Here is a 13,507-nt window from a genome sequence, read left to right as displayed (position 1 = left end):
GTTCAAGTGACTGTAGCAAATTAGATTTAAACACGCGTAAACGCGTGCGTTGTTATGTAATATTAGCATTTTCGTCATATAGCGTATTTGTTTGTAAATACACAACAAGAAGTCGGTAAAAAATAAGGGATGTAATGTATTATTACAACGTAAGTATATTCATAAAATGTTTTCATGTCTTGGAAATCATAGCGATTTTATTTCAACGTGAATCTAAATTAAGGTAAGCTAAACCTTATACATATGTATTTTCCTATGTTTATTTAAATATACATTGAAAAAATTGAAAACTTTGTAAAAATCCGAATGAATTAAAAATTACTTATGTTTCTTAACTTATTTGTGTTAAAAGAATAATCGTGTATGACTAGAATATATTATTATAATAAGGCTTTAAAAATAAATTAATAATCATTTATGTTGCAGAGTTATATTATATACACGCATATTTTTAACCTCACGTTGTGTTAAATATTTACTGTTCGAAACATGTATAATTGTAAAAAGCCTCAAATAATTTGTTGATTAAAATGTATTACAATTTTTTTATTTCTATATTTCTTTTAATCGAAATCGGTTTTAGAGGACATTGTGATCACACAATTATCTACGACGTGATTGATTATCGATACAATTTCTAGCACTGCGAAAAAATCCTTACCGTGACCATTTTTCATACCATATGTGTACCGTTATCTGATTGTCATAACATCATTCACTTCTAAGATCTATCCCACTGATACTTTCTGATAAGTGATAATAGCCGTCGATAAAGACTTCTGGAGTATCGTCTCCATAATATAATCGAAAAAAAAACGTATAATGTTAACGTCACAGTAAAACATTAGAAGTTGTAAATCATAATATTGTAATATTACGACAATAATATCGTAATATCAACGTATTGAGTAGCGGTTTCCAACATTTTTTAGTTTACGCATCCTCTAAACGAAAAAAAAAAATGAATCGCGACCCCCACGAATAAATAAAACATTTTTTTATTGTTTTAATAAAAGCAAATCATTGTCCATCTAAATATATATATATGATAGTGTAATATACTCCCCGATAAGTGTTTGCGCTCGCAGTTTGGGAACCACTGGTATATAGGATAGAAAGACCTCATTATAATTTGTTATTGACACTATCCGTGTCGTTTCTGACGAGTGAAAGGTATCGGTGAGTAATATGTATTAGATATTTTGTATAAAATATACCAAAATATCAAATTGAATTCAATTATAGCATAAGTCGTTTTGTCACATTGCAGAGAGCTATGGGAGTTTTTCTCGGAAACGATGCTTACACCAAATATCCGCAAAAACATAATTCGTATTATATTATAAAGTAAAACATATGTGTTAGCTTAGTTTCATTCTGCTGAAAGAGAACGTGTGAATCTAAAACACATGTTCTTTATACATTGTATATAATGATAGCGCGCGTGCACAGAATGGAATAACATATTACTCGAAGCCAGTGTGAATTCAATTCAAATACAATTAACACAATTATATACGATGCATATTTGTGATTGGTATATACAGAGTGGTCCACCGTGATATCCCAATTTTTTTTCAGTAAAAGGCCAAAATTAAACTTTTATATACAAGTTAATATTTTCTAGAAAAAATTATTTTTTTTATTTTTATTTTCTCGAAAACTTTTTTTTCTGGTTAAAAGGCCTTTCAAAACCATCACATCTCTCACACACTCTTCCATTCTTCTCTATTCATTGTTCTTTATTTCCAATTCATTCCTCCACCGAGCGATTGCATATTCTTTTTGAAAACTACATTATATAATAATTTAAATGTATTATAATCGAAAATTGAATTAGTGGTTTCATAATTTATGAAAGCAAATGTATGTTGGGGAAGCGTCATCGGAATTAATAGCTTAGTTAAATTAGTATGATTTAGGTAGTTAACAAATTTAAAATAGAATATCTTGTCCTTAATCATCCTTATAGATGCACCATCTGTTTTAATGTTATTTATCTGCATATTTATACGGCAGCACATAGGCGTGCGCAGGATTTTGTGTCGGGTGCAGCATACATTTTTAACCGGCCCTAAAGAACAATAAGCAGCCCACTTATTTCCTTTATATAGCATATCCCCCCTCCCGAATTCTTTTTAGCCCTACTGTATAAAAATTTAATATTTTATAACTTCATATAATTACTTTTGTACCCAAATTATTATATGGTATATCCCCCCCACCATATAGATTCATCACTATGACTAACCTATTATAGTTATAAGAAATATAGTAAATTGTAGATAAAAAGTAATAATATTTTTATGAAATTTAGTATATTCATTTATACTTTTGTAAATATATTTAACATCACATATATAATAAATGACACTACTCAGACTGCAGTAACAGCGAAAAATCGTTATTCAATTACAAACATAATAGTTGATTCGGTTATGTGATTACTGATTACTAATTATGGCATCTATTCCGTTTTCATATCGCTGCACGTCTGGTTGAATGGTTAATGCGCTATTGTCATTGTGGTTGTGTCTGTATTTGTATAATGTATAATCTAGTGGGTAGGCACGTCGAATTTACCCAATAATATCCATCTATTTTTAGATTTGTATTGATAAAATAATATTATCATTTTTCATTTGAATAACATTGATGAACATTTATATTTTAATTTAATTATAAACTCAATATGTTTAAAATTATTCATTCTATGTATACCTTTCAAATAAATATCTACCAGTCCACTAAATCTAAGATAAATTGTCAGGTGCAGCGAAAGCAACATTCACTGCACCCGTGCGCACGCCTATGCGACAGCAGATAACACTGTCGCATTTTCATATTAATTAACGTTTTAGACGTACACCAAATTATCTTATTTATACTAATTTATTAAAATATTGAATAAAATTAACTAGTGCGCTACCCTTTCTTATAAACTTATATTTGCTCTAATAATTTAAGAAACAAAAAATTCAATTTTCTATTGCAATACATTGAAATTGTCGTAATAACTTGTATCAAAACTTGTATGTCATATAATTCTATAGAAATGACTAATTCAAAATTTATTTTCCCCGTCGATTAAGGGATAAAAATATAAATCTGATTATAAGTGCCCCCTTCTATTAAATCGTAATAACACAAATAACTTTGAAGATAATTCTATCGGAATATCATGATGGGTCACCCTGTGTACAATATAGGTAGAGTCATAAGAGAGTATTGGCATCGATCTGAATATTTGTCGTGACTAACAAGTGAAATTTATATCGTACATATGTATGTGCGCATATTATTAATTAATATACACATTATTATTACAATATAAGTGCGCTATATATTGGTGTGGGCGTTGTAACGAAATTAGCATTTTTATTTTTTTTTCTTCTATCGAATAGAAAAGATTAATATTCGGTTGTGATGAGTCAATTACCTTGTACTCTTTTATTGTGGATCCGTGTTCAGTATTATGTTATAAAATGAGGTCGAATGGTCGATACTTTAGGCTTTATGTACATTTAAAATTTTTAAAAAAAATACAGTAAAACCTCTCTATAATAGAATCACTGGGAACCAACAAATTGTTTGCGTTGCAGAGAGGATGAAAAAAATTAAATTTTCAATAGTAATATTGTTATATCTCCTTGTGTGTAAGTTTTTCATCTCGACATTAAAAGCAAATATTTTTCCGTTATATTGCTTTACGTATACATGTATAAACGTGATCGCGACTCGTATACGTCCACGCAGATACCTACGAGTCATAGATTTCACAGACGCGACTAGGGTCGTCCCGAAGATGAAAATCAAGGGGGGTGAATAACATGAAAAATGCCGACTGCAATTTTTTCACTCAATGCATGTAGGATAATTAACTATATGTAGTCGTATTTTTGCTTTTTAACATGTATACATGTGTCAGTGTCGCACGTTCTTAAAATCGCCACGGTTTAATTATATATAATAAGTAGTTATATGAATTTTATTCGAGAACACACTGTATTACGAAATATGTAATATTTGTTTTCCGTAAGTAAAATCAGATCCGTCCGGGCTATGATGAAACAAGTCCGACTGCCGACTGGTGTTTTCGTCGGGGGTAAGACACCCCCTCCCCAAGACTAGCCTTCGGGACGGGCCTGGGCGCGACGACCGCCATTGGTGAGGAATAACTGTCTTTCGGCGGCAGGCGATGGAGAGGGGGTTCGCTGTTGTCTGTTCGACAATCATCGCCGTCGCAACAAGTTAGCGCGCGTACAATACACCGTGCGTGAAGTGTTTGTTATAGCGTCCGCGCGCGACGACGTAGGAGACGATGTGTGTGAAATTTTTCACACATCACGGTGTACATAATCGTTTGTTGTACACGTATTCTGCGCGCAACACATGACACACACTCATTATACACTGCATTATGCGCGTACACACGTTGTGGACGCGTTACGCCGATCGGCACACAATACGCCGCGCCGTCGCGCCTAAACAACCGTATATTATTGGCAATTTTGTTATCTCGTACGGTGCGCGTAGGCGCACGGAAAACGTTAAACGGTACCCGTTCGCGAATCCATCGCGCGCGCGCGCGTACACGTTCGCACTTCACACGCACACGCGCGCGAGCAAGTCGGTAGCGCAAGTGCGATGGCCGCCGCCCGTCCATTGTGCGCGTCGTCGACGCGACATAATAAATAATACATTGTAAGAATATCTCTTACGTTCCCTAACACGGCGCATTATGTTCCTTAACGCACCGTGTTATATTGTGTTATAACGTAATATATGTGTGCGCTCTTGACCGCTACCGCTGGTCGTCTCTCTCCACGGTCCCTTAACGCACGCGCGCACCACCACACGTATCAAACATATTTTTGTTATCGTACGCGTCCGTCGTCGCCTGTTGTTGTCGTCGTCGTCGTCGCCGCCGCCGCGTCCGTCCGTGTTAATGCGATTTAGCGTGTATTACGTTTATTACAATATCGGACGCGCGTACAAATATATACACGTATGGTACCTGTTGTACGCGCTGCGAGCGCGGCCGGTGCACGCCGGACAGGCCTCGTTTAAATTGGTTTCCAATGACTGGGCGTTTTTTTTTTTTTTTTTTTTCATATATATTTTTTTTCTCTCTTTCTATCCGTTCTCACACCGGCCCCGATATTATATTAATATTATTTATCATTATTATTATTATTATTATTATTATTATTATTATTAAATATAGCCACGACGGTTAACTCGCCGTAACGATACGTGTGTGTGTGTGTGTGCACATTTTTTTTTCTCCGCCCGAACAATAATAGAAAAAAAAATATATATATATATCTATATCACATATTAGATTAGATTAGGCGTGGTGTATTGCTGCTGTTTCTGAACACCGTACGACGACGACGACGACGACGATGACGATGATTTTCTGGGTCGCATTGTACTCGTACGACGTGTAATATTAATAAGCGTGAGATTTTTCTCTGAGGTGTAGTTTAATTATCGACGACAATACGTAACATAATAAGGTGTAAAAGTGCGTGCGTGCAATATATATATATATATACGTATAATACTCACATCAGTGGACATTGCCAACGTTTACCTCGAGTGATCGTATTCATGACGAACGTTATACGTTTGTGTTTTTCTTTTTTTTTTTTTTCGTCACGTTACATGATTACTAATATACTCAGGGCCGGATTGGCCTATCGGGAAATCGGGAATCTTCCCGATGGGCCGGACCTTGTTTGGGCCGCTCTATATTATTATATAATTACCAAAAAAAAAAGTTTTGTTTTGTAAAATATATATATATATTTAAACGTGCATTAACATCAAACTTCAAGTTCAAGTTGAAAATGATTAAGCATGTGACTTACCCGGAACTATTATAGCTATAATTATAGTAAAGTTATTGCAGATCTTACTAATTTAGGGTGAAACTAAACAAATTTTGAAGTGGATGCAAAATAAAGCATTGTTTTTTTTTTTTTTTTTTTTGGAGGGGGGGTAAAATAGTTTATTTAGCGGTTCGTGGGCTGGTTTATTTCATATTTTCCTAGTCGAAAATAATTGCCAATCCGTCCCTGAATATATTTACGACGGAAAAATAAATGTTACAAGTTTCAAATTTTGGGATAGATTTTTCCTTCTCGATGTTAACCGGGACTTTTTTGGCGAGACGAGTCGTCAACATATTTCTTGCTTTCAAAGTTATTTATCCGAACACAAGGAATTCGACGTTTACATTGCGTCGACATCTTCATATATGATATATGTCTTCTGAACATTTTTAATAAGGAACATTTATAGTTATTAAAAACAGCTATACTTCATAAATATCACTAAACACACACCTGCACAATGATAGGAGCTCGGAAAATAATAAAAATAGATTAATTAATAACAAAAACAATGCGTGCTTACTGGTCTTCACATTTTATGCGTTTATTCAACGGTATTTTTCTACTTTTTATTGCAGGTATGGTTCCAGAACAGACGGGCTAAATGGCGCAAGCAGGAAAAGGTAGGACCACAGGCCCATCCGTACAGCGGAGGAGGCGTTGGAAATCCGTACTTAGGTGTGCCCAGTTCCATGTCGGCCGGGCGGCACAGCCCTTCGGCCACTGCCGCACTCAGTCCACTGCCTGCCAACCCGCCTTTCATTATGCCCGCAGGCATGGCCTTGGGATCGCTGGGCATCGGCCTGGGTACCCACCACCTGTTGCACGGTGGCCACCACCATCACCACCATCACCAGCAACAGTTGCAGGCCGCGGCTGCGATGGCCGCGGCGCTTCGCGGCCACAACCACGCCGGCGGAGGTGGCAGATCGCCCCCGCCGTCGTCGCAAGCGCTGTCGTCCGTGGCCGCGGCAGCCATGGAACTTCAACTGCACCAGCAACAGATGCAGCAGCATCAGCGCAGCAACGGATCCGCCGCAGCCAATTTCCGGTATCCCACCAACGCGGTACAACAGCAGCAGCAGCAACGGTCACCGCCCGGAAACGGGAGCGCGCCGAACACTCCGCCTGCAATCGTGCCGGCGCGCAGTGGCGGCTCACCTCCGCCTGCGCTTCCTCTGCAATCCACGCTATACCACCCGCAACAGTCGCCGCTGCCGTCTCCTTCGGTGCCGTCCACGCATCACCATCACCCGTACGCCGCTGCGTATCATCAACATCTGCGGGGCGCCACCGGCCAGGGGTACCAGCACCATCACCATCACCACCACCACCAGCAGCAGCAGCACCATTTCAACAGCCTCCTAGCCAACATGGCCATGGCGGCTGCGGCCATGCGACCATCGGTGGCCGGCGGGTCACCGCCGTCCCAGCACTCGTCGTCCACGACGTCCGTCGTACTGCACCCGCCACCGCCACCGCCACCGCCGCCACTCGCAACCGTTCTGGCACCACCGCCCGTACCACCCACGTCGTCTTCGTCGTCATCCGCGTCATCGCATTGTTCCGGGAACACGGTACCGCCGGTGTCCGACTCGTCCGGCGCGTCTCCGCCGCCCGCAGTGGTGCCCCGTGCAGGCAGCCGCTCCGGAAACAGCGAAGGCACGTCCAGTCCCGTGGGCTCCGACGGCCGTGCGTCCCCGACCGCGGCGACTACGGTGGTCGTCGACCCGGTGGCCGTGGCCGCAGCCGCTGCGGCCGCTGCCGAGTTGGATCGCCGATCGTCCAGTATCGCGGCGCTTCGCATGAAGGCTCGGCGACACCGCGACGAGATCCGTCAGCGCGGTGGCCCGGTCGGCGACGACTTGACCACGGCCAACGGTGGTCGTTGTTCATCCTCGTCTTCGCTGTCCTCGTCCAACTCCGCGTGATCCACTCGTGTTCAGCGAGCGCCTATTCTTGTACATATAATTCGTCACGCGTTGACGAGTGGAAGGTGTCTACGGATGATTTTTCTACGATTCTTTTAATTTTATTTTTTAATATATTATAATTCCTTTGTAAGATAGTAATTAAGTGGAATATGCAGCAAAGTTATCCGGCGAGCCTCAAACAGCGGTACATTCGTTTTTTACTTTTAAACTTCTTCGCGATAACAAATACTTTTTCCGGAAATCCGTACGACGTTGTCGGTAAAAGTTTGCTTCGAACGCGTTCGTCAAACTCTCAAACGGTTCCGATAAAATAACTCACGAAACTAACCTAACCGGATCACACGTATACTTTATCGCACCGTTTTGCTACTCTACGTATGCAAATGCGTACACTAGCCGCTTTTAATTTTCTTCTTGATTCGTTTTCCTTTATATTCGCCGCCGACGAGTAGTGTTTTTGGATTTACACGTGCATGAATCACTCCCGTAAAATAATTAAACAATTTAATAACCACATTTGACGGGTTGTTTGTATTGTTTTTGTTTCGTTAACGATCTATCGGCGGTAGGCGTCGTCTCGGGGAGAAATCGCCTCCGTTCACTGCAGTGCGTATCGTATATCATATTTATCGTTATTGTATTATTATTGTACGTTCATATTGTGTATGAGTGCAGTGACAACGGCAACAGTTTATAGAAATTCAATCGTCTCTGGCGTGCCAGAACCGCAGTAGTCATTGATCGACCGAGATACACCCATGTGTGGTGTGATACATATAAATATAATAGAAACGACTGCACTCAATCGATACATACACACACACACGTACACAAACAACGATGTAATAATAATAATACGCACATTTTTCCAAACATAATAAAGACGACGATGGTATATAATTGGTATTTTAACGAACCAAACGTGACGTTGCTCAAACTCGCTCTCGAAGACGCGGCGCAAAACGAATCGAAAATAAAATCAAATTAAAAACCACAAACGAATCCCATCTGCTGCTGCGTATCTGCATGGTATACCGTCCTCGCGAGTCCGTCGTCTTCTTAACGATTTTTATTTTCCCGTTTTCGAAAAGTGGCGAGGTTAGACGTTTCGTGTAGGTGTATTACCGAGGAAAAAACACATATTGTTTGTTTGCGGTTTAAGAGTACCGAGATACTTTATTCTTGCTGAGGGTGGTGACCGCATATCGTATTAACGGTCTAGAATTGCAGTTAAGTGCATATATAATAAATGCGGTGCACTTTGATGCACAGTAGGTACAGCGTCGCTATTCATCCGTTAATACGTCGTGCAGTTTTTGAACCGCAGTAGTAAAAATGTAATTTTGAATTACCTACATTGTATTCGTCGTCGGTGCAATAATTGTCATATGTGTGTCATCCCCGGAATCGTGATTTTTTCTAAAAAAAAAAAAAAAAAAACCGCCGATTTCAAATGAAAATGATAAATATAATTTAAATTACTGGCATGTTGCGTGTGTACTAATATGGTAAAGTAAAGTATACGAGTGTGATTCCTAACGTGTAAAGATAACACTAGTGTCGATGAAAACATTTTAGAAAATAAACCAACGACTGCTGATCAATATTTGAGATCGCCAATATTTCATTTGAGAAAATATATTTATAATATATTTATAATATATTTTTCGTTATTTTCAAGAGTAGACGCACACATCCCATGCGTGACGTTTTAACCCTTCAACGCGTATAAAAGTCGTCTCGCGCTTTTATACCGTATAATATATTAATTATTATTATTATTATTGTTTGTTAGTATACACAATACTATTGTACGCCAAATATTTAATTATTAAGATAAAACATCTTATACATCATTATATATCTTATATAAATATCATAATATTATTCATTACATTATAAACAGATTATATTTTTTTTCTACGTGCATATACATATCGTAGTGATGTGTTTGCACAATAATCCTATAACGCGATGGTTTTCGCAAACGCATGACGTACGATCGTAAAACTTATAAATACGCGAAACCGCGTATTTATCTTACGGGTCTTCGATTTTATCAACGATTGTGTATCGACCGATCGCGTCTTATTATGTTGTAACGTGTACGTAGTGTCTCGACTTTCGTGTAAATGTCGAACGCATGTATTTTTTTTTTTTTTTTTACTTTCATTTGTAAATTTTTTCATTCACGGAATTTCCAGCGGTGATTTAACGATTGTTCTAAGATTATACTTTTTATGTATTTATTTTATTTTATTATTTTTTTTTTTCGAAGGCAGATGCATAAGGATTTATTCCGTACGCGCCATCTAAATATTATATTACATTATATTTGATACATTTTACTACTACAACTATTATTATTATTATTATTATTATTATCATAATTACCTATATAATTTTGTGTACTTGTACTTTTTTTTTAGAACAACTATTAAACGACGTACATTTTATTATAAACACTCTGTAATTATTTATTGCCTCAATTTTGTCTTATTTCTTTACTTATTCTCCCTGCTGTGCTACAATATCGCACCGCCTGTTAAATATATTCAATCGTCTGTTATATATTTTAATGTTTTTCAAGACGAGATATTAATAGGCATACGAAAAAAAAAAGGAACGGATGTGATGCAAACAATTGGTAAAATGTGTGTACTAAAAAGTACACATTTTCATATAGATATTTCATACCATATTTGTGGTCGATCAACACACATCGATTGAAATGTATGCATTATATGTATAACATGTGAATGGCCTTTTAAATTGCTTTTTCTTGAAAATCACATTAAAGACTTAAAGAATGGCACTAATAAAATAAAAAATAAAAATATTTGTGCACACGTAAATACACGAGTATAAACGACGACGGATACATAAGGTGCAGATAGGAATGTTCAGACGCATCAGTAAAACATCGGAGCATTCCCTTTCGAATTGTAGGACATATATAAAAATATTTTGGAAAATCTAGAACTTCGCATGTATTTCTTCGTGGTTGACAGTATAAAATTCAAAAAAGATATTGCTATTCAACGAAAACAAAGGCGATAGGTATAATTTTGGAAAATATTTAACTTCGTAATAGTAATTATTATAATCTCTAAATTATTATTAAATATTTTTTTTTTTTTAAATTCTGAATGAAATGGGAATGTATTGATTTTACCGCGATGTGTATGTTTTTTTTTTGTTTTTCTTTGTATACGATTTCGATCAAAAAGAGTAGCACTCTTTCAGGTCATCACCAGATAAAAATTTAAAAAAATTAATTCTAATTGGTACTTTCAGGTGATTATTTTACCAATTTTTAAATAGTTTATTAATTTTTTGCGAAAAACTGACAAACATTTTGAAAAATAAGGTAGAATTTACGGCTCACCAGCACTTGGATGGGTGACCATTTGGGTGTTAAGTGGTTCGGCGTTCGTCGGCATCATAAGTTTAACGTACAGTTGAGATTCAAAAATAATATTAGTGATAAAATAGTTTCTGATAATGAAATCAGAAAAAAAAAATAAAACATTTTTGTAATTGACAAGTCTAGCTGTAAGCGAACTCCATGGCTTAGTTATGGCGTGTTTCATATAAGCAATATTGTAGTTTTTATCATCGCACACTCCAGCGCGTATGCAGATACGCCTTTAATGTCCTCAACATGTCCGAATAAATAGAAGACGAGAGAGAAAAATAGCGCCATATTTTTCAGTTAAAGAAGTTTCGTCAAAACAAGGGCGTATTTGAGGCGGGGTGAAGGGGGCATTCGCCTTTATCCTTAGTTTGAAAAAAAATTAAATAATTAAGCCGATACCCAAAAGTTATAATGCCTCGACTTGTCACTGAGGAGTATTCAAGGTAGGTCGTTTTTTTTCGATTGCTTGTCATTGTTTTCGGTGTTAGTAAATTATGCATAACAATGCGTAGCCTAACAAATCGTGTAATATACCGTACTGCTAAATAATTGCGCATATATTGTGAACATTTTTGCCGCGCGTTAATTTATATTCACTGCGATGGTAATTTGTTCGTGATCCACTAATTATGCGTATTATTCTATTTATAAATGTAACTTCTAATGTAACGAATTCGTTAATTTTTATACAGAAGTAATCAGTTGTTCTCTCTGTATCCTTATTCACCTACTACTGTCAGTGAAAAGTAACAATGACGAATAATGACGTGATGTATAAATAGTTAGTTGCTGTAGTCGTCTCCGATAAGCGTATCGATGTAACGAAATAAATTCATGTATGATTATATGATGTCGCATACAACAAGAATAAAAAAAACAGTTTTTTTTTTTTTTTTTAAGCTCGGTTATCTGTCAATGATTACGTCATCTATTTAGCATTGAGTGAAATGCTTTTTACAAAGGTCACGGAGATAGCTTAAGTATTTGTAAATCATGCCTAATTATAAATACCAATCGTGTGTCTATGCGGTTTGTGGTCGATTAAACCATAAATACTACTTTAGCTTGTTTGGATGAACATTTTGTAAATAGTGACAGTTCAACTCAAACAGTAATAATAATAATAATAATAATCGGTTTTGTTTTGCGTTTCTTGAACGTTAATCATAAATTAAACGTGAATCTACGTTTTACCTAAATTTTAAAATATTTTTACAGTCGACCTTGTTGGCGAAAAAAATCGCCTTGATCGTAAAAATAATAACTATAGTAATATTAGTTTGGCTTATTGGAATAAAACAAAAAATATAAATTACAGATTATTTTTTCGTCCCTGATACTCTGCCATCCAGGCCATATTAAACGGTAGAAGGGGTCTTAAGTTGTTCTTACCCCTTCTACCATTTAATATGGCCCTGGAAATTATTTAAATATATTATTGAATATAATCTCTTCAATTCAACCGTATGAACAAACGTTAAAACAATTATGTCTATGTACATACACTAATTGTATTCACGCGTATTACTCAAACCGAAAATCTCCAAATCACGAAAAATTTTAAATAATTAAACTCAAACACCTAAAATTTCTTTTGAAATTAATTTTTCCTACGGTGATAAATAAGCGCTAAGACAAGACTTTAAAATCAGTGAGTACGGATTTGCGTTTATAATGTTTGTCCGCTTTATGTACAAATAGGGCTATATATATATGACCCGAAATGTAAACAAACAAATTACATCCTTTGTTGATTAAACGACAAAGCTTCAGTAAAAATATGTTATTCGTCAAGAAATTATTTGGTTTTCATTATTTCTTTTGTTATCATCGTCAAATGTATGCATTTATAAAACAAATCGAAAACCGTTACATTATAAAATGCGATAAATTGTATTTCGTGAACTAAGATGAATTTAAGATGAGAAGTGAGTCAAAACAACGCCGCGGAAAAAAGGACAAATTTATTTATTTCGTCTTAAAAGTAGAAGTATTATAGGAGTAAGAAATATTTCTCAGTAATTGAAAATTCATATGTCTATTTGAAAATATGATTTATTCTTTTAATTTCATTCCGCTAACTTCAAATATTAATATATTTCCTATACTCTTTCGAGTTTTGATTTTTGTAATTTATATTTTAAATTTATTTTACATTTCAATTACTTACTCATTAATAATTGGTCGTTTTTGATTTATATAGACATCTTATTTTTATATTATTAACTATATTACATGACTGAATGTGAAATTAC

At 36.3% G+C, this 13,507-nt stretch overlaps 1 protein-coding gene across 1 annotated transcript in view; it reads left to right on the top strand.

The window, feature by feature from the left end:
• The window catches only part of LOC112682662 (paired box protein Pax-6-like), a 68,639-nt gene extending 59,355 nt beyond the window's left edge, over positions 1 to 9,284 (top strand). Inside the window, exon 4 of the mRNA XM_025553338.1 lies at positions 6,479 to 9,284. Within this exon, the coding sequence (XP_025409123.1) occupies positions 6,479 to 7,831 (1,353 nt within the window). The 3' untranslated portion in view covers positions 7,832 to 9,284. The remainder of the gene's footprint in view (positions 1 to 6,478) is intronic.
• The last annotated feature ends 4,223 nt before the right edge of the window (positions 9,285 to 13,507 follow it).

Source organism: Sipha flava, unplaced genomic scaffold, assembly GCF_003268045.1.
Source record: "Sipha flava isolate LNK unplaced genomic scaffold, YSA_version1 208_pilon_pilon, whole genome shotgun sequence".
NCBI classification, from domain to species: Eukaryota; Metazoa; Arthropoda; class Insecta; order Hemiptera; family Aphididae; genus Sipha; species Sipha flava.
The sequence above is the reverse complement of the archived record's forward strand: the minus strand, read 5'-3'. Positions and strand labels throughout refer to the sequence as shown.